The 27376-nt window shown below is 32.5% G+C and overlaps 1 protein-coding gene across 6 annotated transcripts in view; it reads left to right on the top strand.

Moving 5' to 3' along the window:
- LOC114328718 (uncharacterized) overlaps positions 1-27376 on the top strand; it is a 216849-nt gene that overhangs the window by 184914 nt on the left and 4559 nt on the right. For all 6 annotated transcript variants that reach the window (XM_028277655.2, XM_050651440.1, XM_028277652.2 and 3 more), the window contains one exon: positions 24321-24455. In XM_028277655.2, coding sequence (XP_028133456.1) covers positions 24321-24455 — 135 coding nt within the window. The remainder of the gene's footprint in view (positions 1-24320; positions 24456-27376) is intronic.

The raw sequence follows: 27376 nt of genomic DNA, 5'->3' as shown, positions 1-27376 counted from the left end.
TATTATATATCATATTGGTGTGCTGTACTCAGTCAAATGTTTCTCGTAATCAACAAAACATACGTAGACCTCTCTCTTTGGAATCTGTGGAAGAAGACATGCACTGAAAACAGCGCTTCTCTTATACCAATAGCATTTATGAACCCGAACTACTTATATGGGGCTCATCTGAAGATTTCTAAATGATTCTATCTCAGCTTGTAAATTCAAGTATGTTTTTTTGGCTCCTGCCTTTTTTGGAACTGCTACAATCTCAGACTTCACTTATTCTGTTCGTATTTCTCCACTTTTTGGTTATTGTTATAGTTTCGTTGTCCATTATTTTTTTAAGTTTTTTTACTTGTGTATTATCAGGGCCTGGTGCTTTACCTTCCTTAAACTGTGTTATGGTAGAATGAACTTTCTGCCGTAATATTCTTGACCTCTCACATACCTCCTCTTCTAGCTCAAATGTGTTAACTCTTTGCTCCTCCAGCAATTTCTCTTGGTATTCTGTAGACGTTATTATTTTACGCTATTTATTCAAAAATTTTGTTTTGTTTCCAACAAAATCAGACAGATTTTCTTCCTTTTTTCTCCTGTGTTGATCCTGTGATTTCTTATCCTATGTACAATGTAACTATCGTATTTTAACGGTAGAATATTAATTTCTTTGCATCTTTCCATCACTTTCTTTACTTTTGCTTTTGTTATTTGCCTTCTTCATGTTATATTTTTTGCTTTATATCTGTTCAGGCCATTTTTGGCCTTTCTTCTTTTGTCCATAGCTTCACGATCTTATCTATTATTTATACTGTTTTCCTGATCAATTTATCCACCTTTAATAATAAGTGTTTTCATGTACATTTTGAATTGATCACAACAAAAGTGTAATATGAGATTGACAGATCGATAGTTTTTTCACGTTTGGTAATAATTTATTACAATATTATGTGAAGACATTGCTAATACGATTGAACTCAGGTTAAGAGGATTGAGCTCTTGCTGAGATGATTGAGGTTACTTCAATAGGGCTTTTCATTCACAGTCATTTGTTTCGAGCTTCTGCCATGTGTCAAATAATATTAAGACATCTACGTCATACGTCTTTGGTTTGCATCATTGGTATATATCAATAACATATGACGTAGATATATTAATATTAGACGACACACATGACAGATGCTCGAAACAAATGACAATCGATGAAAAGCCATATAGCACGAGAAATAAAAGAAAGTAGAGAATAGATACATACCACCCCGTATACCTATACAAATTTACAAAATCAACACAGACATATTTAAAAAATATTTTAATTAACTTTGAGATTAAAAATTCATGAAAACATGTATGCAATGAAAAATATTTAAAATTATAATATATTTATCTAAAAATAATGTAGTAATGTAAAAAGTGTCTCAAAGGTTCACTGAACTTATTTCTGATTTATTTACGTTATCTGTTATATATTATTTCTACAAAATAAGGTCATCTGAATTCTGTACAGATCGTACCTATAGAAACAAAATATTTCTTATCGTACAAGAGCAATTCAAGAAAGCATCAGGGATCACTAATTTATTGATAAAATATCCAGATATCCAACCATTATTGCAATTTGTTGTTTTTATGGTACTTTTTTCAACAGCTCAAGCATTGATTTAAAGTAGGTGATTAGTGATTACATCGTTAAGCAGGAATAATCTCTCATTTAATGAATCTTTCTTTCTGGTAATCTTTATTGTTCTTCCCCTGCATTATTATTTGTAGCAAGAAACAATGACAATATTTTTTCAACGCACTTAAAGATTTACTATATAAGGCAAAGGAGAAAGAACATGTTCTATTAATTGGAGATTTTGGCAGCCATATACGTAGGAAAGAAACATGAATATACAGGGTGGGCCAAAGAAATTAGTCGAGCTCGGTATTTGGCAGTAGCTATTAGATTTTAAGAAACCAACACCACATTTCAAATGACTATTGCTTATTTATATTCTTGCTTCAATATCCAACTCTCAAGTTCATATTGTAGCGTCGAAAATAGAATATTCTGAAGAAATAAATTACACCTCATAGGTACTAACACAAGATATGAGCGACGGAAAACGGACTGATAGCGATATCTCTCCCTAGTACCTACAGTTTTATTATAAATTTGCCATTAAATTATTATATGAATAATGGTCAAAACATACTTTTACGTTTGAAGAAAAGGAGAAACACAATTTATTACATGTGTAAGTAATAAACATTTTAAATTCTAACTATCACGGCTGATTCATAAACCTCACACGATTATTAAACGAACCTTTTATAGCGCCTTTTATTACAGAACAGTACAATAATTGTTCTCCCATCTTGGAGGAGTGGTATCCCCTCCTTTCTCCTGTGGTCTAACCTTGAATGTATTTATAAACTGTTAACTTCACCAGTTCGTTATTATTCTGCGTACTTTATAATTGTCAACTAATCCCCTGTTTAAATAAGATAAAGCACTTTTAATACCTTTGCACAAAAACAATCATGTGATCGTTGTTAACTTTTATATACTCAAAGGCGTCCAGTTTCTTCATAAGTTTTTCAGAGATGTAGCCAAAATGTTGTTCTCCATTATTTGGGTGGTGCTCATCTTTATTGGTTTCTTCTTGTTCAATGTTTACATCCAGTGGAGGTTAAGAAAGAACAGACTTAAACTTCGTAAGTTTTTAAACCAATTTACTTATAGTTGTGTAAGATAAGCATGCAATTAGTAAAAAATATTTAAATGACTCGAATAACGATATTTTCAAAAAGACGATTAAAATTTTTTGATTATTATTCATACTTTAACCCTTTTAAAATACCACTGCGCATGAGCTCATAATAATTTTGCTGAAATAGTAAATAAACTAAGTAACTTCCATTGAATTGTCAGTTTTGCAGGACCTTTTACAGATGATGCATCTATTTCACTACAAATTAAACAAATTTCTCTTTCACCTGTACTCCTTTATCTGAATTTAAAAATGCTATATTTCACTACAAATTAAAAAAAAAACTGTTTCACCTGTGCTCTTTTATCTTAATCATCGTCATCATTCTCTTTGCCTTATCCCTATGCGGGGTCGGCTTCCCTAATTGCATTTCTCCGCACAATTCTATCTTGGGTCATATCAATGTTAATCCCTTTTACCAACATGTCTTGCCTTATCGTCTCCCCCCAGGTCTTCTATGGTTTCCCTGTCCTACTCCTACTCCTTCCAGGAATCTGCACTTCAGCTATTCTTCGTATTGGGTGATTAACGTCTCGACGTTGAACATGACCAAACCATCTTAACCTACGCTCTCTCATTTTGGCATCAATTGGTGCTAAACCTAGACTTTCCCTAATATACTCATTTCTAATTTTATCCTTCTTTGCCACTCCACTCATCCATCTAAGCACTCTCATTTCTGCCACATGCATTCGTTGTTCCTCTTTCATTTTCACTGCCCAACATTCAGTTCCGTCGATCATAGCCGGTCTTATGGCTGTTTTATAGAATTTTCCCTTCAGCTTCATTGGAATTTTTCTGTCACACAACACACCACTCGCTTCTTTTCACTTCAATCCATCCAGCCCTCATTCTACTGCATGCATCTCCATCTATTTCTCCATTACTCTGTAATACCGATCCTAGGTACTTAAAACTATTGCTCTTCACAATAATTTCACCATCCAAAGGTACCATTTTATTTGTAGTAAATCCATATTTGAATGAACATTCCAAATACTCTGTTTTTGTCCTACTACGTTTTAAACCTTTTTCCTCCAGGGCGTGTCTTCACTGTTCCGGTTTTTGTTCTAAGTCTCTTTCACTATTTCCTATTAACACTACATCATCAGCATACATTAGGTACCATGGAATGCTACCCTGTAGTTTCGCTGTTATCTGGTCCAAGACTAATGACAATAAATAAGGACTAAGCACCGAGCCTTGGTGCAATTCTACTTTCACCTGAAATTTATCAGTCTCTCCCACACCTGTCATAACACTTGTCGTTAATCCCTCATACATATCTCTCACAATTTTTACATATTCGCCAGGGACTCCTTTCTTATTGACTGCCCACCACAGAATCTCTCGGGGAACTCTATCATATGCTTTCTTAAGATCAATGAATACCATATAAGCGTTGGTCTCTTTATTCCGGTATTTTTCCATCAGTTGCCTTACAATGAAAATTGCATCTGTTGTTGATCTGCCCTGCATAAAGCCAAATTGATTATCGGATATTTTGGTTTCTTCACGTATCCGTCTATCAATTACTCTCTCCCATATTTTTATGGTGTGGCTAAGTAGTTTTATAGCCCTGTAATTTGTACATTGTTGTATGCCTCCCTTGTTTTTGTAGACAGGTACTAATATACTACTTCTCCATTCGTCTGGCTTTTGTCCACCTTCCATAATTCTATTAAATAGACCTGCTAGACAACTTATTCCTGTCTCTTCCAATGCTCTCCATACTTCCCCAGGAATATCATTTGGTCCGACTGCTTTTCCTTTCTTTATCTTTTGAAGCGCTTGAGCCACTTCCTCGTTTGTTATTCTGGTAACTATTGCTGTTACTGTCTCCGTTAACTTCACAGGCTGTCTGTCAAATTCTTCATTTAATAAACTGTCAAGTTGCTTTCAAACTGCCACACTGCTCCTTTATCTTAATATTAGAAAATAAAGATAATCTTTTTGTATTTGAACAGGTTGTTTTATGGTTTTATTAACAGTTTAACAAATTCTGTGTGTGTTATTTGCCTTGGTACTTTTAGACCATGGAAATTTTCATAGAGGATATTATATTGCTTTTGTGCTGACTATTCTTCTTAGCATTCTATCCTACCTCTCTCAACTTCTTCTATCGATCTCTGTCCTGAGCAACATCATCATCATCATCCAGCCTCAAAAGTCCACTGCTGAACATAGGCCTCCTCCCCTCGTTTCCAACTCCATCTATCCTGCGCCGCTCTCATCCAGTTTTTATTTACCTTTCTTAAGTCGTCAGACTACCTTGTAATCGGTCGACCGACGCTTCTCTTGTCTTCTCTTGGCCTCCATTCCAATAACCTCTTCGTCCATCGCCCATCTGTCATTCTGGCTATATGTCCTGCCCATCTCCACTTCAACCTGGCTATCCTCTCGATGACGTCAGTCACCTTTGTTCTTCTCCTGATTTCTTCGTTTCTGATTTTGTCTCGCAGAGTTATTCCTAACATTGACCGCTCCATTCTTCTCTGCGTGACTCTTAGTTTGGTAACCGAGGCTTTTGTTAAGGTGAGTGTTTCTGATCCGTACGTCAAGACTGGGAGGACGCACTGATCAAATACCTTTCCCTTTAGGCATGTGCGCAACTCACTTTCAAAAGTTTCTGTCAGTTTTACAAATGCTGCCACCCAAGACCTATTCTTCTCTTCAGTTCATGAGTCTGGTTATCCCTGCCAATCGTAATTTCATATCACAGGTATTTATACACCGAGAGAAAAAAATTCTTGACATAAAGAAACTTTATTAATATTTAAGAAATATCGACTTGGCATATTGCCTAAGAAATATATCTTTGTATGTAAGATATAGTTTTCTAAAATATTTCAAATAAATTCTACTATAGCCAAAGAAATATATCTTAAACATGATTTAACTATCACTTTCTGGCAAACTTCAAACCCATTTATCAGAAAGAAATTACACTTGATGTTAATTAATTTTATTAGTCATAAAAATATATTTTCTACACATTACAAAACTATTCTTTCTGAGCAATAATATTTCTTAGTAAGTAATATTATTATTTTACTATTAATAATTAATGTATTTAATGTTAAAAAATATATTTCGCAGAGATAAACGTATATTTAGAGTTAAGTTGATATTTCTTGAAAATAAAGTGATATTACATACGGCGAAATAAATCATTGTGTTAAGGTAAAATCATTATTTATTAATAAAACAATATATAAAACGGTATTATTACATACAAATATTTTCTCCACTCTTAAACCACTGGCTTCTACACAACAATAAAAGGATGGAGAGGCAAATCCAACTTCGTCAAATTTTCCTTCTTTTGTTAATAGCACTTTGTATATCAGCAATTCACTAAAACAAAATCGTTATGTAGAAAGAGTAAACTTACTTTAATAAAATGTTTTTTATAAAGATATAGATATTTATTTTGACAAATTTAGGAAATACAAAAAAAAACAAATACACGGCCTACATATGAACTATTAATACTAATAATAATCAATCATATTTAGTTCAAACATGGCATTATTTAACCTACACATCTTTATTTATTTTTTTCTTTTTGTTAATGAAATATTAATTATTTATCTGTATAATATTAAGTCACACAATAAACATTGTTTAGCTAAAACAAGAGGGAAAATACAACCAATGAAAACATTGAAGCAGACATAATAATATGTAGTTTTCTTAATTTTTATAATCTAAAAGAGACAGCATACCTAATTATTAAGAAATTTTATTACGGGAAAGTATTATTAGTTTACATCTAAGTCATTTAATATATATTAACTAATTCACGGTTTTCGGCAATAACATTTCTTAACCATAAACATATATTTCTTTTAGACTAAGTGATTTCTTTATCTCAAATAAATTAATAGAAAACATCCTCAGCGTTGCACCCGCCATGTTTGATATAGCGTTGTATTGTATATTTTTATAGAAGACGATACATTCAAGAAACCTATTATAGTTGATACATAAGTATACACATTTTTAAAACGGTACTTACATGTATAAACTTCTACCATTTCTGGGAGGCCCCGCAGTTGGTTAATAACACCTTCCTTAATATTGTTCTGAAGCTATATATTAATATCATTTTGTCCCAGCTTTAAATTGTGGCATATTTCCCAGTTAGAATAATAAGCTCCTTTATTTCAGAGTCATCCATCATTATACCTAAAAAGCATACAAAGATACTATTATGTTTCTTTTTTAACCATTCGGATACGCAACAATATTATTATTACATCTTAAATTACGTAATTTACTTTTACTTAATACCTATATATGTACGTACCTTCAAAATATCCGTTAATTTTTAAGGAACACCAATAAATCAAAAATCCATCTATATGAACATGAACATATCACGCCATCTTGACAAACACTGACGACTAAATCATAAATAGTTAATCTGCGCAATTCTTTTGTGGAAGAAAATCTCTTTGTAAGTAACATTTCGGCATTAATGACAAAGTTTTTATTTTATAACCACAGTTACTACAGAGGGTATTTCTGAAGAATTATTTCTTGTGGTTTAAAATATTTATTTGATTGCAAGAAAATTTCTTGTTCACAAATATAAATATGGATTAACTTAACATTATATTTCTTATACTGCAAAATATTTGTAGTTTTCAATTTAAGAAATAAAAACTTTAGGATAAGAAAATTAAATGTAACCATTAATGCATTTCTTGGTATTGAAGAAATTATCTGTAAGCAATTATTGAGTTGTGTTTAAAAAACTCATTTCTTTATATGTGAACCCGTATGTTTAAGTTAATAGGATATGTTAACTTTTAAGAAATATTGCTCAAAGAAATCGGTGTTTTAGGAGAAAAGAAATTGTTCTCTCGGTGTAACTATCTACGAGTTCTATTTCCTTCCCAACAATTCTGATGTTCTGGTTGGGTACCAAATTTGCCATTATTTTTGTTTTCGATATGTTTATATTTAGACCTACATTTTCTGTAGCCACAACGAGTTCTTGTACCATCTCTCTTGCCAGATCCTCAACTACTATGACATATCATCGGCGAAGCGTAAGTTGTTTAGTTATTCTCCATCTATTTTTATTCCCTTTTTCATCCAATCCAAACTCTTAAAAGCATGTTCTAAGACCGTATTAAAAAGTTTAGGTGACATTGGGTCTCCTTGTCTAACCCCCCGTTCTATTTTTATGCGATTACTGTTAGTATGTAATTTGACAGTGGTTGTTGCCTGTAAGTATATTTTGTGTAATAATTTTGTATACCTATAATCTAGCCTGCATTTTTTAAGCGCCTGTAATATTTTGCTAAGCTCAACTGTGTCAAAGGCTTTATGAAAATCGATAAAATCTAGAACTAGAGGTTTATTGTATTCCACTATTTTCTCTATTAGGGTTTTTATATTTTGTAGATGGTCATTTGTTCCGTAACTTTTTCGGAATCCTGCCTGTTCCCTTGGTTGATAAGTCTCTAACTTTCTTTCCATTCTCTTAACTATTATTCGCGTAAATAACTTATATAAATGGCTGAGGAGGCTAATCGGTCTGTAATTCTCTAAATTGGCTTTGTCTCCTGCTTTGTGTAATAGAATCATAGTAGCGTTGTTCCAGTCTGTTGGAATATTGGCGTTGTGAAGGCAGGTATTGAAAAGTAGCATAATTTTTTCAAGTAGTATATTTCCTCCAATTTTTAGTGCTTCTGATACTATTCCATCTTCGCTTAGCCTCTTTGATTTCTGATTTTGTTATATCGAGCATTAAATCTGATCCTTGATTTAATACCCCAGTTTTTACTGTAATTGGGAGTTGCGTATTGTCATCTTTTTTTTCTTGATTTGTATAACTCTGTGTAGAACTCTTCGACTATTGTTAATATTTCATCTCTGTTTGTAGTTTCTTTTCCAGTTCTGTTTCTTAGTTTGTTGAGTTCTATTTTTCCTTTTTTACGCTTTTCTTCAAAACTTTCATGTTCTTATTTTGCTCTATTGCTTGTTTTATTTTTTCTACATTGTAGTTTCTTATGTCTTTTCTTATTGCCTTTGTGATCGTCTTATTTATTTGATTTAGCGCTTCTTTGCTGGAACTGGTATCTCCTGTCATCTGTCGTCTTAGTTCTATAAGGGTTTTAGAACCTAAAACTCTTATAAAACCCTGAGCAACATACTTCTAAATTTTTCCGCCTATTTTTTTATATCGTCTACCCATCTCATCTGTACTCTTCCTCTTGGTAGTTTACCTTCGTAAGATCTCCAATGTTATATTGTGTCCAACGTTGGTCTTTTTGTCTAACAGTGTGGCTTGTGAAGCTCGGTTTGAGTTTGGCAATTTTTACTCGGTGATTTGTTTTGCTGACTATTATTACTAACTAATTAATAAAAGCTAACAATTAGACTATCAATTTTGCTTTGGACTATTTTTTCCTAAAATTATATAACCATCATTTATTTTTCAACCTGTTGCATCCATTTTTGGACATGAATCTCCTTAATCTTCTTTCAGTGTTCTCTAGCATATGCTTTTTGCGTCCAATTTCCTGCCGTTTGTCGTAGGTTGTTCATCCATCTTCTTGGTGGTATACTTAGATGTCTCTTGATTTCTCTAGGCCTCCATTCCAAGTCTTTTGGTTCACCTATTATCATTTAAACTGCTATATGGCCATCTACATTTGGTTTGTGCAATCTTTTCTATGACGTCTGCTGTTTTTGTCCTCAAAAAGATAGATAGTAAAGAGTCTCTCAAAGCACCTAGTGTCCACGGTTCTAGAGTTTCGAAGGTTTTCGGTACTGAATGCATGCAATAGGGAACTTGCACATTTTTTTTTATTAGATAATAATGTTCAGTTTTGTTTAAAAATGAGATATCCAAAATTCCACGCTTAAAAAACTCGTAATAACTTAGAAATACATATTTAAAGTCTTCTGCGGTATAAAATAGTTCAAACGGCCCGTGACGTCACATAGTTTTGCATTAGTTTTGATTATGGTTATATTTCGCTGTGTCTAAGTACACACTAACGTGTACGCAAATAAAAAAGTTAGATAGACGCGAATTAAACTTCATTAAGTGAGTGACGTCATTATTTAGCTTGCGCAGTGACTATATATTTTGGTACATGCTATTTTGATATGTTTATTGTTTGTTTGATAGAAAAATATTTGTTAAGGGAAGGGAAGTAGAACTATTCAGATGTTTCAAACTTAATTTTAATAAATCGATGTATATATATAAAAGTATATATTTAGGTTAGCAAAATAATTATATGTATTTAATTGACATGACATGTAGGTACAAAATATTGCTAAAATAATTTTTATACGTAAGTGAATTATTACAATCAACTATTCTAAATGCAAAATAAGCCACAATTTAACTAAAAAATTATTTTATTAACGTTTCGACGTCCAAAACGGATGTCATTGTCAAAATACAAAAATTAGTCAGACTAAATAAATTATTAGAAAAATTTTTTTACTAAGCAACAATATTTTGTTTAATTTAATAATATTTTGTATTTTGACAACGACATCCGGTTTAGACGTCGAAACGTTAATAAAACCAATTTTTTAGTTAAATTGTGGCTTAGTTCCCATTTAGAATAGTTGATTACAAAAATGCCACAAGGATAATAGCTTCAGAACAGGTTAATTATTATTGTGAAAGCTTTAGGTCCTCCTTTTATTTTAATCTTGGACGGTAATACTATGTCATTTATAACTAAAAAAAATATATATTAATTTATAGTCTCTTATCTTTTTCGTGCTGTTTTAAAATGTTCTTAAACTCATTAAAAGAACTAAATAATTGTCCACACTCCATAGTTAATTTAAAAACAAACACTAAACAAATAAAAAATAGGAAATCACTGACACTCTAACTTTTTTATTTGCGTACACGTTAGCGTATACCTAGACACAACCTTATATTTAGGTATATTCTTCTTCTCTTTCTTTAGTTTATTGACCTCCACCTACTTGGGTATTTGGCCAGCTCATCGTCGTGGAATAAGTCAAAAATATTTATATTCTAATGATATTTTTTATCGTATGTCATTGTAATAATATATATAGTATTTTTACTACAAAAGCGATATTACGTAGGTCAAAATTTTTGACGTAAGAGAACTGTCAAAACATTAGAATGTGACTTTTCATTATTGCCATGTTTATTATAAACATCACATAACGTCACATTTTAATGTTTTGACAGTTCTCTTACGTCAAAAATTTTGACCTACGTAATATCGCTTTTGTAGTAAAAATACTATACTAGTTTGTTAAAATTGGAGTTCTATACTGTTTTTGAAGGAAAGGAACGAAGGTTTAATATTGAAAGAAAGCCATTTTGTAAAAGTACATGTTTTCTATGAATAGTTCAAACAATCAAAAACACTTGTAACCTCAAATAAATGTATTTTCTACTGACGTTTATAACGTCTAATTTAAAATTCTGTTTTAGTATGGTATAGTTAGACCCAGACCCAGACATCCAAAGTGAAAGTTATCCTTTAACACCAAATTGTTCTATATGGTCCATATAATCTTCAGAAAAAAGTCACACCATTTTGAGCGTCGGGTTTGGGGGGGAGAGGGGGGAAAAATCTGTAAATTCGTAGTTTTTTACGTTTTTCGTGAATATCTATAAAACAATGCGTTTTAGCATGAACAACCTTTTATACAAAATTGTTCTACATTAAATTGGAAATAAAAAAGGCTCTATGCATAACCCTTCTAAAATGAACGGTTCCAAAGTTACGGAGGTAATATAGTATAATTGGTCCAAAAAAAGGCCTAACCCAGACATCCAAAGTAAAAGTTTTCCTTCAACACCAAATTGTTCTATATGGTCCACATATTGTTTAGTAAAAAGTTACACCATTTTGAGCGTCCGGTTTGGGGGGCAGATGGGGGAGAAGTCGGTAAATTAGTAGTTTTTTTAAGTTTTTCGTCAATATTTCTAAAACTATGCTTTAGCGTAAAGAACGTTCTATAGAAAAATATTCTACATAAAATTTAAAACAAAAAAAGTTTCTACACATAATTGTTATAAAATCAACGGTTCCAGAGTTACGGAGGCTGAAAAGTGGAGGTTTTCGATACTTTTTATATTCACCGATTTCTCCTCCCCCAAACCCGACGCTCAAAATGGTGTGACTTTTTTCTGAACATTATATGGACCATATAGAACAATTTGGTGTTGAAGGATAACTTTCACTTTGGAGGTCTGGGTTTTTGGTATACTATACATTGCCCAAAAAATATAAAAAGTATCAACCACCTCGACTTTTCACCCTGCGTAACTCTGGAACCGTTGATGTTATAACAATTATGTATACAAGATTTTTTGTTTTGAATTTCATGTAGAACATTCTTGTATATAACATTGTTTACGCTAAGGCATAGTTTTAGAAATATTGACGAAAACTTAAAAAAAAACTACTGATTTACCGACTTCTCCCCCATCTGCTCCCCAAACCGGACGCTCAAAATGGTGTAACTTTTTACTGAACAATATGTGGACCATACAGAACAATTTGGTGTTGGAGGAAAACTTTTACTTTGGATGTTTGGGTTAGGCCTTTTTTGGACCAGTTATACTATACTATCTCCGTAACTTTGTAACCATGCATTTTAGAAAGATTATGCATAGGGCCTTTTTTATTTCAAATTTCATGTAGAACAATTTTGAATAGAGGGTTGTTCATTCTAAACCGCATAGTTTTAGAAATATTGACAAAAAACTTAAAAAACTACGAATTTAGCGATTTCTCCCCCCTCTCCCCCCAAACCCGACGCTCAAAATGGTGTGACTTTTTTCTGGACATTGTGTGGACCATATAGAACAATTTGGTGTTGAAGGATAACTTTCACTTTGGATGTCTGGGTTATGCCATCTTTTGGATCAACTATACTATAATATATACTATTTACTTTGTGGGAAAAATGTAAATGTACAACCCAGTGACGTCACGACGCGTTTTGGACCACCTGTTTTAATTTGAATTTTTAATCACCTTTGGGGATCAAACGAAAGACAAACAAAACTTTTTTATCTTTGATACATGTTTTAAATTATGTTCTGTTCTGATTTATAACATTTTTTTCGAATTTAAAAATTTATGCAAGTTCCCTATTAGATTTCTAGGTCTAGGCCATGTTTGGGGTCGCTGAATACTAACGCAAATCATAACTGACTTCCGGACTACCAGGTGCCCAAGGTCACCACGAATGCATGTTATCTTGTAAAATTTGGAGGGTTTGTGGACGGTAATGTGGTTCTGATGGCCTATTCTTGGTCCGCACCCCCAAAAACCCTCTGAGTAATCTGTTTGCATTAGTTTTGTATCGAATGCCCCCGAAACTTCAGCTGACGTGGATTAGCAGTGAAATTGGGCATAAGGTGCATCGGTAGCCGGTTCTGATGGAGATGGCGGTTTCGTCTACAGTAGGGTGGTGCGAAAAAAGTCAAATTGATAATCCCGTATCGCTATAGGCGGAAAAGTTGCGATTGGTAATTACAAGAAAAACAAAACAAAAATTATTAAAATCGGACTTTATCTTCCGATCCCGCAACGGGTCTAAAGATTATGAAAAAAATGAAATTTTACCTTTTCTTCGGAAATTTTTATTAATTCTCCATGTACGTTTTATTTGTCGCTATAGTAGAATTTATTTACAGTTTGCATGGTTGAGTAATAAAAACAACAGTTTACGCATCTAACGAATATCTTCCGATCCCGCAAGGTCCATCCAAATCTATAAAAATTTGAAATTTTCGATGATTTTGATGGATTTAAAAACATTTAGTTATCTCATTTTTCTCCTACATTGTGAAGTTTTTCGCTTGTTTATATATTGTATGACAATACTTAAACAACCCAGAACGCACAACGAGGAGGTGGTTGCCCTTCTAGCTCCACACACACCCTTCTCTCCAACCAACCAATAAGTGTGATTTTTACATTATTTACATAGTAAATTTCTTTTTCATGTTTGTATCCAGCTTTTAAACGTCAACTTTTTATTGTGATTTGGTGGTAGAATCTGGCAGCATGGACCTTGATTTAAGTGTTACCCTTATGAATCTATCTCTTGATTGGGGCCCACATACATTAGACCAGGGGTGACTAACTTAATCGGACACGAGATCTACTGTCTGCCTTTCTAATTCTCTGCGATCTACCGACTAGGAATTTTCGTAATATTTAGGACGGGAATCGGTAGGTAGGTAGAAATTTTTTTCTTGCCATCTATCGACTGACCTAGGGGTCGCGATCGACGGGTTTGCCTCCCCTGCATTAGATGATGCTTCCGTGACCAACTTTAGGCACCTCTCATCAGCTTGCATGTGTCAGGGATAGTTTTGTACAATCCAGTCTGGTATGTCGCCCGATGTAATGCAAGAACTTATATCTTCATTTGACACTTCGAAGAAGTGGTGGAGAAGATAGTTTTGCAACAATCTGCAATAGATTTGCAACATTATATTCCAGTCTATTATTTCAGTTTAGTACCGTGCTTCAAAATGTCAAGTATTAGGGAGAAAGGAAGCACATTAGAGAGCTAGGGCTAAGGAAAGTGTTAAAATATATGGCCATTTTCGCATTTTTCAAATTATAAATCGCGTATAATTCGACAACAATCAATTTTAGAAAAAAATCATACGAGACATTTTTTGCTCAGAATATCCCAAATTATCTAAAAAAAATTTGTTCAAAGTGAAAAAATTATTTTTGTGAATTTGTTTAAAAAAAATTGTTTAAACAATTTTTCGACCACGTCACCGCCCGACACCCTGTAGATATATTATAAGGACCTCGTTTTGAGTAAGTTTCTGCAAAAAAATGGAATCGGAATAATTTCACTAACGGGGGCGACGATGCATCCCGGACTATAGCGCTAATTGTTAATAATTAAACATAACAGCTTTCTAATAAAATAATGACAAAAATCTCTTCAGGACCTTGAAGAAGGGATTTGAAACTTGATTTGGTGGCTTTTTGAATTTCATAATAATAATGTTTAATCGAGTTATTAAGCCTTGAAAATGGCCATTTTCGCATTTTTCAAATTTTTAATCGCATATAACTCGACAACAATCAATTTTAGAAACAAATGATAAGTGACCTTTTTTGCTCATAATAAGCCAATTTATCAAAAAATTTTGTTTGAAATAACAAAAATTGTTTTTGTGAATTTGTTTAAAAAAAAATTATAAACAATTTTTCGACCACGGCACCGCCCGGCACCCTGTGGATATGTTATAAGGACCTCTTTTTCAGTAAGTTTGTGCAAAAAAATCGAATCGGAATAATTTTGCTAGCGGGGGCGACGATACTGCCCGGTCTATTAAGCTTTTGCTTAGCTAAGCCTGTGTCAAAAGTTAAGGAGAAGCTTAAGCTGGGTGCCGTATTTCCATCATTCTCTTAACTAAACTGATGCTCAGCTGTAAAGTTAATTGGTTGGTAATACCTCTGATACGTCAAAGTGCCAGAGCTAACTGTTCTGAGGTAAAAACCACTACTGTTGACATTTAATTTTATCTTGTCATCTGTATCAATGTTATTTTTACTTCAGTTAATTTTGTGTACATGGTACATGTGTTTTTAATTTATTGTCTATATTTCTCTGGTTATATTTTTATTGTTATTTTGCATAAGCAATAGATCCGACTTTGTAATTTTGTTTATTGGATATATTCCTTAAAATGTCCAATTGGAATGTAAGTTTATTTTTGTAAAATAAATATACCTACCAAGCATTGTAGAAATAAACAATTTTCATGTGCCTACACCTTCCAAAAGTAGTAAGAATTTTAATAATCGTTATTACGATTAATAAATTAATAGATTATTATTTAATAATCCAATACTAACGTTATTACTTAAAAGTTGGTTTTAAAAACAACTCTATAATTAATAATCTATAGAAATAACCTCAAAAAACAAAAAACAAATTTTAAGCAAAGGCTTAAACCAACTCCCGCGCGAGCTTAAAATTGTTTGGTTTAAGCCTAGGCTTAAGCCTCAAATTGAAGTGGAAATACAGGCATCTAAGCTTAAGCAAAGGCTTAAAGTAAGCTTTGGCTTAAGTGAGGTTGGAAATACCGGCCCTTAAAGAACTACTGGAAGTCAATCTATACCTATAGGGCTTTTCATCGATTGTCATTTGCTTCGAGCTTCTGTCATGTGTCATATAATATTAATATATCTACGTCATACGTCTTTGGTTTGTATCATTGGTATATACCAATAACGTACAATGTAGATAAATTAATATTATGTGACACATGACAGAAGCTCGAAACAAATGACTGTGAATGAAAAGCCCTATTGCAATGTTTTCGCGCATTTCGTAATGTTATCAAAATTAAATATAATTCACATTTATAGTGTCTTCACTTGACACTATATCGTTGGTTTGGAAGAACACTGTTACAAGTCGAAAAGTTCTAATTTTCAGCAGTAAACTGTAACAGTAAATGTAACTGTCTTGCATTAAATATTACACAGAAAATCCCAAAAAAATGCGTTCCTTTTTTAACTTGTAACACTGTTCTCCAAAAAACACGTGGTAACTTCCACAACAACTGAAACATAACTATGTGTTTGAGAAAGTCAAAGTGTTATAAGCCGCCATCTAGCGGTAATTACATGAGTGCAACTTCTGACAATTTTTCCCATAATAAAGTTTAACATTTTTAGAGTTGGTTAAAGGGTAAATCTAAAAAATGGAAATTTTTGAATTGTGACGTTCTTCTTTCAAACCAACGATATTTGTGATTAACTACGATCCGGCATGAGGTGAGGTGAGGTGAAGGCCCTAGCGCAAAATAGAACCCGATGCGGCATAGAATATCGTTATGTGTTTTCCTTTATTGGAAGATGTTTTTTTTGAACAGTTTTCGCCGTTGTCAAACCAACCTTTTGATGGCGTGCCGTGTGAGTGTAACCAAGTGTCATCTATATAAATCAATTAGTCAATGTTCTAAAACCTTATTCATATGCTCAGGAAACACTTGCTCTACCGCACTTAATTTAAGTGCCACCTACATTGAGTTTATTAAGAAGATTGTCTAATGTCGCGACATTGTTCTTACACTTTACGACCAAATTATGTCTTTATACTATCAATTGCCTAGGAACATCACTGTCACTTCTTTTAATTATTGAAAGAATTGGATTACTAATCATTTTTCGAATGGTAGAGATTGGTGTCAAAGTCAGAACGGCAGTTTCTTCTACAGCTACAGTTTTACTCATATTATGCCTATCAGTTAAATTAAAAAAACATTAATTAACTTTGTCTTTTGCATTAAACGACAGATGGTTTCTTTGACGCTTTTATGTTTTTTTGCCCTTGAATTTGACCAGCCTCTTTTAAATGACAATGTTCTCAACAACGTGTTCAAAAAGAGGTATTATGTGTTACTTATCGTTATCACAATTGACGCCAGATTTTAACAATATTTCGCTAAATATAATAACTTCTAACAACTTTTTCATTCAAAGACTATTTTTTAACCGGTTGTTTTTCATGTATGGGAGTATGGGGTAGATAGTATTTTATTTTCTATTCCTATTTTATATTCCTATTTATTATACAAGGTGTCCCAAAAGTAGTGGAACGGTCGAATATTTCGCGAACTAAACATCGGATCGAAAAACTAAAAAAGACGTGTTCAATCATTTTCAAAAATCTATCCAATGACACCAAACACCAACCTCCACTACACCCCCTGGAAGTGGGGTGGGGGGTAACTTTAAAATCTCAAATGGAAACCCCTAGATTTTCTTGCAGATTTGGATTCTTTACGTAAAAGTAAGCAACTTTTATTCAAGACATTTTTTCGAACTGTGGATAGATGGCGCTATAATTGGGAAAAACGATTTATCCTGATACCATGGGTAAATTATAGAAACGGTCTAATATCTCGAGAAATACACTTCCAAATGAGAAACCAAAAAATTGTTTTTAATACTTTTCGAAAACCTATCGAATAACACTAAACATGACCCTCCAACCCACCCCCTGGAGGTGGGGTGGGCCCTGGAGGTGGGGTGGGGGTAACTTTAAAATAATAAACAGCAACCCCCACTTTTTATTACAGATTCAGATTTGTCATGAAAAACTAAGCAACATTAATTCGAAACATTTTTTAGAATTGTTGATAGATGGCGCTTTAATTGGAAAAATACGATTTATTAGCGTCATCTATCAGCATTTTTAAAAAATGTTTCGAATAAATGTTGCTTAATTTTTCATGACGAATTTGAATCTGCAATAAAAAATGGGGATTGCTATTTAAGATTTTAAAGTTACCCCCCACCCCACCTCCAGGGGGTGTGTTGGAGGGTCATGTTTAGTGTTTGTCGATAGGTTTTCGAAAAATATTAAAAACCTGCTTTTTGGTTTCTTATTTGGAAGTGTATTTTTTGAGATATTAGACCGTTTCTATAATTTACCTATGGTATCAGGATAAATCGTTTTTCCCAATTATAGCGCCATCTATCCACAGTTCGAAAAAATGTCTTGAATAAAAGTTGCTTACTTTTACGTAACGAATCCAAATCTGCAAGATAAACTAGGGGTTTCTATTTAAGATTTTAAAGTTACCCCCCACCCCACCTCCAGGGGGTGTAGTGGGAGTTGGTGTTTGGTGTCATTGGATAGATTTTTGAAAATGATTGAACACGTATTTTTCAGTTTTTCCATCCGATGTTTAGTTCGCGAAATATTCGACCGTTCCACTACTTTTGGGACACCCTATATTTTTATTTCACCACCATTTTTAAGAGGCTGTTTGGATAATAAAAGCACTATATTCGTGATCCCTCTCTACTTTGGTTTATTCATCATAAATCTTTATGGTTAGTTTTATATTCTTATCTCTAGTAAAAAACCATAGAGAATACGCACTTCATGTGTTATTAAAAGATAATTAAGATAGCAATTTAAATAATATTATTATAACGATTCTAGTGCTGAGCGAATATCAATGCGTCACGTATCTGCCATTATAGCATAGACATACACTACACATATTATTAAATACCTGCTATCTTTTTCTGTCTTTACCACCACGTACCGTTAACATTATGTTTTGACTTTTGATAGATAATATTCAAATGTTAAACATGATAAAAACTATGACGCCTTGGTAATTTTCTTAATTGTTCGTCAATATTTTCGTTGTCAAGGCTTCGTTTAGTATTAGATTATTATCCCTGTCTCGTTTGAGAGATTAAGATCTCGCATCTTAAAACACAAAATTTTAAAGTAGTTGAGAGTGATTTAGATCTAGGAGCTTTAACTTTATTTTATATTCATTTAAACAAGTGTTAGCAAAATATATATTACTACAGAAAATATGTCTTCAAAACAACTTTTTGATATTTATCGTCAACTTTAAATAAAGATTTTGATCTACTAATTTTTTCGTAAAACAATACAATGATCAAAATGTGTTTTTTAGTACGCCGCGTTTAACAATAATAATTGTTCTCTACATTCTCTCAGAAAGCTCCAAAACTTCAAACGTCATGCATTTTAATACATTATAGATCAGCTGATTGTCCAACAGTGTGCCCTTAACTCTTTCTGGGGCAAAAATGCTACAGCAAATTTTACCGTAATTGGACAGGAATAGAGAAAATTAATGTAATTGCGGTACTAAATGTGTACCACAGCCCGTTTCAATGATTCTTTTTCTGGTATATTCTGGGAATCGCCGCCTCTGAAAGAGTTTAGGTACCAATGAGTTTACTAGCGGGTTAAATTGCATAATAATTAAAATTTTGAATTCATAATAAAGTAGGTTTTTCCTCTGCGAATTTATGTTTTGAGATAGTACTTCCTCAGGAAGCCGGTACGTTTGACGAACGCGAATTTAACATTTAATTAATCATAAAAGTTAAATTTGATGATCTGTGAGCAGAGGCACAGTACTTCGAGAAGTTGATGAAAGTAATTTAGCAGTCCTCTGTCCAAGTGTGCTGAACTCGACTTGCTTTTGCATGAAAATATGTAAACTATGTAGACAGACGCAGATCTGATGATAACTTTTCAGGCCTCTTGAGAACAAAAGGAACTGCTAGTAATTCTGTTAAAAATATAGTGTTATTTTCAAGAGATATTACTTTGTTGTTAATAAAAACAAATTTAAATTGCCCAAAAGAACAACATGGCTCCTAAATTTATATGGATCCAAAAAAAATGTATACCATTTTTATTCAGTTGCAACGCGAAGGCAGAACTGCCTTATTTTTCACTTATAGAACAGAGAGCGCAGACCAACACTCTAAATTGACGATTTTCGACTCTATTTGGAGTCATCATCAGAGAGGCGTAGGTCTGCTGCTCTCTGCCTTAAGTAAAAATAAAAATAAAAATAAAAATAAAAATAAAAATAAAAATAAAAATAAAAATAAAAATAAAAATAAAAATAAAAATAAAAATAAAAATAAAAATAAAAATAAAAATAAAAATAAAAATAAAAATAAAAATAAAAATAAAAATAAAAATAAAAATAAAAATAAAAATAAAAATAAAAATAAAAATAAAAATAAAAATAAAAATAAAAATAAAAATAAAAATAAAAATAAAAATAAAAATAAAAATAAAAATAAAATAAAAATAAAAATAAAAACATTTATTGCACTAATAATATATAAATTTCATTCCTAAGATACTTTATTTTCTTTATTTTCTTCTAAATGTTCCGCGAGTGCACCATTTCCTTTGAACTCCATCCTTTCGGCGTTGATTCTCCACTTGTTGTATCCTGGACGTCTTCTTCTGTAGGTACTTTTTCTGGCTCCGTACCTACTTTCCTGACCGGTTTGCAACCACCTGGCTATTGTCTGATCATATGGTCGATCAGACGATGTTGTTCTTTGATCATCCTCTGGATCCTGTTATTCTCGAGGATGTCTCTGGTTCTAAGGAGTCTTCTTGTGGCCTGGTGGAAGAAGTAGTGAGTCCTTTTCTCGGCGACCTCCCTCAGTGGTGTGTACTGGAGCCTTTCCTGGATGGTTGCTGCCCCAAGTGATGAATCTCCGAAAGCTTGTCCCCGCATTGCAACTGAAGTTTATGGAGTAGGTGTCTAACGACATCTGGTAACTGAAAGTCAAAGTTTTAAAGTTTTCAACCAAATAGAAATATCAAAAATATTGAAAAATATTAAACATATTCCTAAAAGATATTTAATTGAAAACGTATTCCACCATTTTCCTGGTAACACCTCCATGGCTTCTAAAAATTGCAAGCCAGATGGATGCTGAAGCGAAGAAGACAAGAGGGAATTCAAAAAACTTACAATTCACGACCCCGTCTGTTCAACTGGTAAATTCCAACCGAAAATGGACCTAGTTACTTAAAGGACTAAAAACCAATATGAAATAAAAATGGTACACATTTTTATAAAATAGATCTTTGTGTAATTATACAGGGTGAGCCAAAGAAGAGAGTCCACCTCGATATTTGGCAGTAGTTATTAGATTTTAAGGAAATGACGAAGTAGGTCGATTTTTGTTCTAAGGGGGACACATTTTTATGATACATGCATCAGTCATTTGTCAACCCCCTCCCTTCCACGTCCCTAACACCTTATTCTTAAATAGGGAATAGGGGTCGTGTTGTAGCTCATTTGAAGGGGTATTCAATTCTCTATTGAGTAATATAAACATTATCATAATTTGTGACTGCATAGCTTCACTGAGGATGCATGAGGATGCTGAAATAGCTATATGGAGACGGCGGTCCAACTCTGAATCAAATATAAACAAAAATTGCCGTTATATCTTTTTCATTTTTATTCAGTTTTGAGTATTTAGAAACTGTTTTTCGGTCCTTTTCCTTGACGAAGAGAAGGTAAATGCGTGGCCAAAGTGTTCTATTTGCTTTCTCCTATTTTCGTCGTCTCTGTGCTTATACAGGGTGAGTCATGAGGAACTGTACATACTCCTACCTCGTATAGAGGCTCCTATGGGGAATAAGAAATGACCATTAAAAAGTGTCTGCTCCCATTGTTTAATAATATACAGGGCGAGTTTCGCATTTTGACAGAAATTTGTATTCGTCATAATTTTTGAACGGTCAGATCGATGTGTCTCTTATTTTGGCCAATCGTTACACTATTACCACCTAATCAACTAATTTATTCAAACTAGAAAAAAATCAGGCCCGGCTTTAAAAAAATTAGTTCGTTTGGGTCTTAGAAAAAATTTCACCCTGTATACGCTTTTTGAAAACTCTAATATGAATTTTACAAATTAGACAAATAGGCAATTAAAATGGCAAATTTATTTTCTTCCGCACACGATTATTTAATTTTTTATAAAAAAATCAAATTTCACTTTGAATTAAAAGTTTGGTAAAATGAACCATGTATTTAAAAAAAATAACTTTTATTACAAAAATTAATTTGTTTTTGCACAAATAAGTAATTTATGTTACCATCCAATCAACTGATTTATTCAAACTAGAGAAAAATCAGGTCCGGATTTAAAAAATTAGTTCGTTTTGGTCTTAGAAAAAATTTCACCTTATATACGCTTTTTGAAAACTCTAATAAGAATTTTACAAATAAGACAAATAGGCAATTAAAATGGCATATTTATTTTTTCCCCACACGATTACTTAATTTTTTTATTAAAAAATCAAATTTGTCAAAATCGGAATTTTAACCTAAAAATGAAAAAAAAAATGAACTCACGGTTTAACTCGCTACAACTTTGTTCCATTTTAATATTTTTTTTCTGAAATTTTTACAGCACATACCTCTTACCATTGTGAAGACTATGAAAATTGTTGTAGACTTTCAGTCTTCTTCTTGTAAAAGTTGCAAACTTGTAAATCGCAAAAATTAGGTGGAAAAATTTAAAATTTATCAATTTGATCACGTCTATGTTAAACTATACATAATACAGTCCAAAAGAAGTAACAGTAACAGTCCAAAAGAAGTGTTATGGGAAGTTTTAGATGTAGACGTGTTATAGAAAAAAAAAAAAATGGTAAAACTTTTAATTTTAAGAAAAACGTTGTTTTTGTAAATTAATTTTTGTAAAAAAAGTTAATTTTTTTAAATCTATGCAAAAACTTTGCCAAACTTTTTATGCATAGTCAAATTTGATTTTTTAGTAAAAAAATAAGTAATCGTGTGGGGAAAAAATAAATATGCCATTTTAATTGCCTATTTGTCTTATTTGTAAAATTCATATTAGAGTTTTCAAAAAGCTTATACAGGGTGAAATTTTTTCTAAGACCAAAACGAACTAATTTTTTTAAAGCCGGACCTGATTTTTTTCTAGTTTGAATAAATCAGTTGATTAGGGGGCAATAGTGTAACGATTGACCAAAATAAGAGACACATCGATCTGACCGTTCAAAAATTATGACGAATAAAAATTTCTGTCAAAATGCGAAACTCGCCCTGTATATTATTAAACAATGGGAGCAGACACTTTTTAATGGCCATTTGTTATTCCCCATAGGGGCCTCTATACGAGGTAGGAGTATGTACAGTTCCTCATGACTCACTCTGTATATTGCAAAAGCCGGAGTACTGGATGCAGCCAGAAAGCAGTTTATTAACGAAAAGTCTTAGATTTAAAATATTGTTTATTATATTTTTATTTCAATTATTCTAATTGTTTAAAAAGTAGTAAACTTTGTATCTATGGCTTTTCGTTGTTTTCCTCGTAATACGAGAGATGTCGCTAGATTGCGTCTCAAAAGGTGGAACCATTGTATCGCGATGGTTTCCCTTAAATAGGCAGATTGTTGATATTTCTTTTAGAGTTGTGACTGCATAGCTTCACTGAGGATGCATGAGGATGCTGGAATAGCTATATGGAATAAACTGCCGTTATATTCATTATCATAATTGTTTATACAGGGTGTCCAAAATTTTGTTTAATTAAGTTAATTGACAAAAAAGAAGAATGTATATAATTTATTTTTTCTTAAATACATTTTATTGTTGTCTGAAAACAGAAATAGATGTTTATTTCACAAATAAACATTGCTTTTCCTTAAATTAAATGTTCAAACTTCCAAGAGACAGGTGGATGGATGGCGGGAGCTGGCTTGAACATTGAATTTAAGCGAAAAGCAATGTTTATGTTTAAAATAAACATTTATTTCTGCTGACAACAACAAAATGTATTTTAAATAAAGCAAATTACATAGGTACATTCTTCTTTTTTTGTCAATTACCTAATTTAATTAAAAAAAAACATTGGAAAACCTGTATAAATAATTATGATATTGTTTATATTACTGAATAGAGAATTGAATTATTTTTCAAAAGAGCTACCACGCGATCCCTGTTCCCTATTTAAAAATAAGGTATTGGGGAAGTGGAAGGGAGGGGATGGGCAAATGGCAGATGTATGTATCGTAAAAATGTGTCCCCATAAGATCAAAAATCGATTTATGTCGTCATTTCTTTAAAATCTAATCACTACTGCCAAATATCGAGGTGGACTCTTTTTCTTTGGCCCACCCTGTATTATTACACTTATATATTTATTGTACTATTTCTTACTTTGTTCTAAACTGTGTTCTTCTTTGTTACAGCCCACCAACAAGATGATATTTATAACATCAGTGGCAGAGTTCAAAACCAGGAGCAATGGCCCACACACGATGCTCATTTATCAATAGACCACATAAGTGTCTTGAACCAAATGAACAAACCGGTATATGATGATGGTAAGTATTATTGATCAATAAAAGTTTATGACTTTTATTTTATTGTACTACGTAATCAACAGTTGGACGTCGGATTGATTGGTCCATTTATAGGGCAGTCAATGAGGGTATGTGGCTCCGAATTCCATCCTACTATATTGATTTACGTGATATTTTTACAGTAAGTAGGGAATATCCCAAGAAACAAAGTCTACCCTATGCCGATGTGTGCTTTTGTCTTGAGGGCGGTTCCCACCCCTTCTCGGGGGTGGAAATTTTTTTGCTTAAATAACTACGGAAGTTGCTAGAGAACCTAATACTAGGCAAAAACTGTTCTATAATTTTTTTTTCGACAACTCGATACTTTTTGAGTTATTCTTGGTTGAACATTGGCCATTTTCATTGGAACATAACACCTTTTCAAACGGTTTTTTGCGAATACCTTATAAACTATGCATCTAACTAAAAAAGCTATATAAAACATTTTTATAGCTTATAAAATAACAAAGAGATTCTTTCCTTTATGAATTTTTTGGTTATAACACAAAAAGAGATATGGTAAGTGAAAAAACTTGTTTTCTGATTAAATACACTGATTTGAGCATGCACCAGCACGCTCAAATCAGTGTGTTTAACTTGAAATAACAGAGAAACGGTCGATTTTAGGTGTATATTGCTGCCAATAACTTTTGTTGTGCTTGAAAAGACCTATAAATTAAGCAATATTAAATGTCGATTACATTCAAACTATGCGAGATAAACTGCGAGATAAACAAAATTTGATGGCTAACCTATTTTAAAAAAAAATGAGAAATATATTTAACCCCTCATTCACAAGAATTTAAATGCATCGTTTCCCTTCTACAATACATTTTACTATAGTGTTCTTTTTATGTTAAATAGTTGCGCGGGTTTAAAATGAATGGTTGTTGAAAAAATAAGATCAAATTATTGAGCGCATTTTTAAATTTTCTTAAAAATCTTCCTAATTCTGTAAAAATGTAACTCGAAAATGATAAGAGATGCCAAAAAAAAGATGCCATACAAAGATGTAGGTTTCTTCTAGATAATCATTTTGATTTTATTTTTTATAACAGTATCTCTTATCATTTTCAAGTTACATGGAGAAAAAGAAGATTTTTAAGAAAATTTATATATGCGCTCTATAACTGGATCTTATTTTTTTCAAAAACCATTCATTTTAAACCCGCTCAACTTTTTGAACATAAAAATAACACTGTAGTAAAATGTATTGTAGAAGGAAAAACGATGCATTTAAATTCTTGTGGATGAGGGGTTAAATATACTTCTCAATTTTTTTCTTAAAATTCGTCAGTCATCAATTTTTTGCAGCATATCTCGCTTAGTTTGGATGTAATCGACATTTAGTATTGCATATTTGAAAGGACTTTTAAGCACAATAAATGGTATTGGTAGCATTATACACCTAAAATCGACCGTTTCTCTGTTATTTCATGTTGAATACACTGATTTGAGCATGCACAAAGAAAACAAATTCTATTTACCTACCATATCTCTTTTTGTGTTATAACTAGAAGATTGAAGAAGAAACAAATCTCTTTGATTTTTTATGAGCTACAAAAATGTTTTATATAATTTTTTTAATTAGATGTATTGTTTTTAAGGTATTCGCAAAAAACCGTTTGAAAAGGTGTTATATTTCAATGAAAATGGCCAATTTTCAACCACGAATAACTCAAAAAGTATTGAGTTTTCGAAAAAAAAAATTATAGAACCGTTTTTGCTTAGAATTGGGTTCTCTAGCAACTTCCGTAGTTGTTTAACCAAAAAAATTTCCACCACCGAGAAGGGGTGGGAACCGCCCCCCAAGACAAAAGCACACATCGGCATAGGGTAGACTTTGAATAAGGAGATATTTTCAGGCTATTCCTAAAATTTCATTAAAATTCATGTAGGAGGATAGAATTCGGAGGTAATAACCTGTTTTTGCTCTCATTGACTGCCCTATTACTGGTACTGTATAGAGTACCAATAAAGGTAGTAGACTCACTCAAGCTTAGGCTGGCGATGGTATAAGACAGGGGATTCCCTTAGTCCTTTAATGTTTAATGTAATCATTTATGAAATATTAAAAAAAGTAAGAACTAAAAAAGGATACCAAATGGGAGAAAAAAATTTAAAACTATGCAGACAATGCTATACTAACCTCTCAAACTGAAGATCATTTACAATGTATGCTGCACCAATTTAATATAACCGCCAGAAAATTCAACTTTCACCAAAAAAGACAAAGTGCATGGTTATAATAGCAAATCCAATAAGATGTAAATTAGAGCAGGAGGGTCATTTATAGTAGAACGAGTGATGGAGTTTTAAATATCTTTGCATCACACTATCTAGCTAGGGAAAGCTCAAGGTAGAAGTGGAAGATCTGGTTAATAGAGCAAACAGAAATGTCGGAAAAGAAATGAAAGTCAGAATCAGAACAGTCATCAGACCAGTAATGACATACGCAGCAGAAACATGACCTGACACAGCGAGGACATAAAGATTTCTCGAAACAGCGGAGCTGAAAATCCTTCAAAATATCGATTGTAGAATACAATGGGACAGAGCTAGAAGTACAGATAAACGACGGAGATGCAAGGTGGAGAACATTAATAACTGTGCAAGAAACAGAATAGTAGAATGGAATGACCATAAAAGGAAGAAGAAGAAGAAGAAGAAGAAGAAGAAGAAGAAGAAGAAGAAGAAGAAGAAGAAGAAGAAGAAGAAGAAGAAGAAGAAGAAGAAGAAGAAGAAGAAGAAATGTACACCTATATTGGAATTATTTATGTCTCCTAAAGCAACGCAAGATTTTTATCAAATTTGCTTAGGAGTATGACACGGACTGAAAGTTGTTTCAGGCGGAAAGGCGGCTATTTATTCTGATATCCTCCTTAATGCTAAATTCTTCTTCT

This window comes from Diabrotica virgifera, chromosome 5 (assembly GCF_917563875.1).
Source record: "Diabrotica virgifera virgifera chromosome 5, PGI_DIABVI_V3a".
In the NCBI taxonomy this organism is placed as follows: domain Eukaryota; kingdom Metazoa; phylum Arthropoda; class Insecta; order Coleoptera; family Chrysomelidae; genus Diabrotica; species Diabrotica virgifera.
The sequence above is the reverse complement of the archived record's forward strand: the minus strand, read 5'-3'. Positions and strand labels throughout refer to the sequence as shown.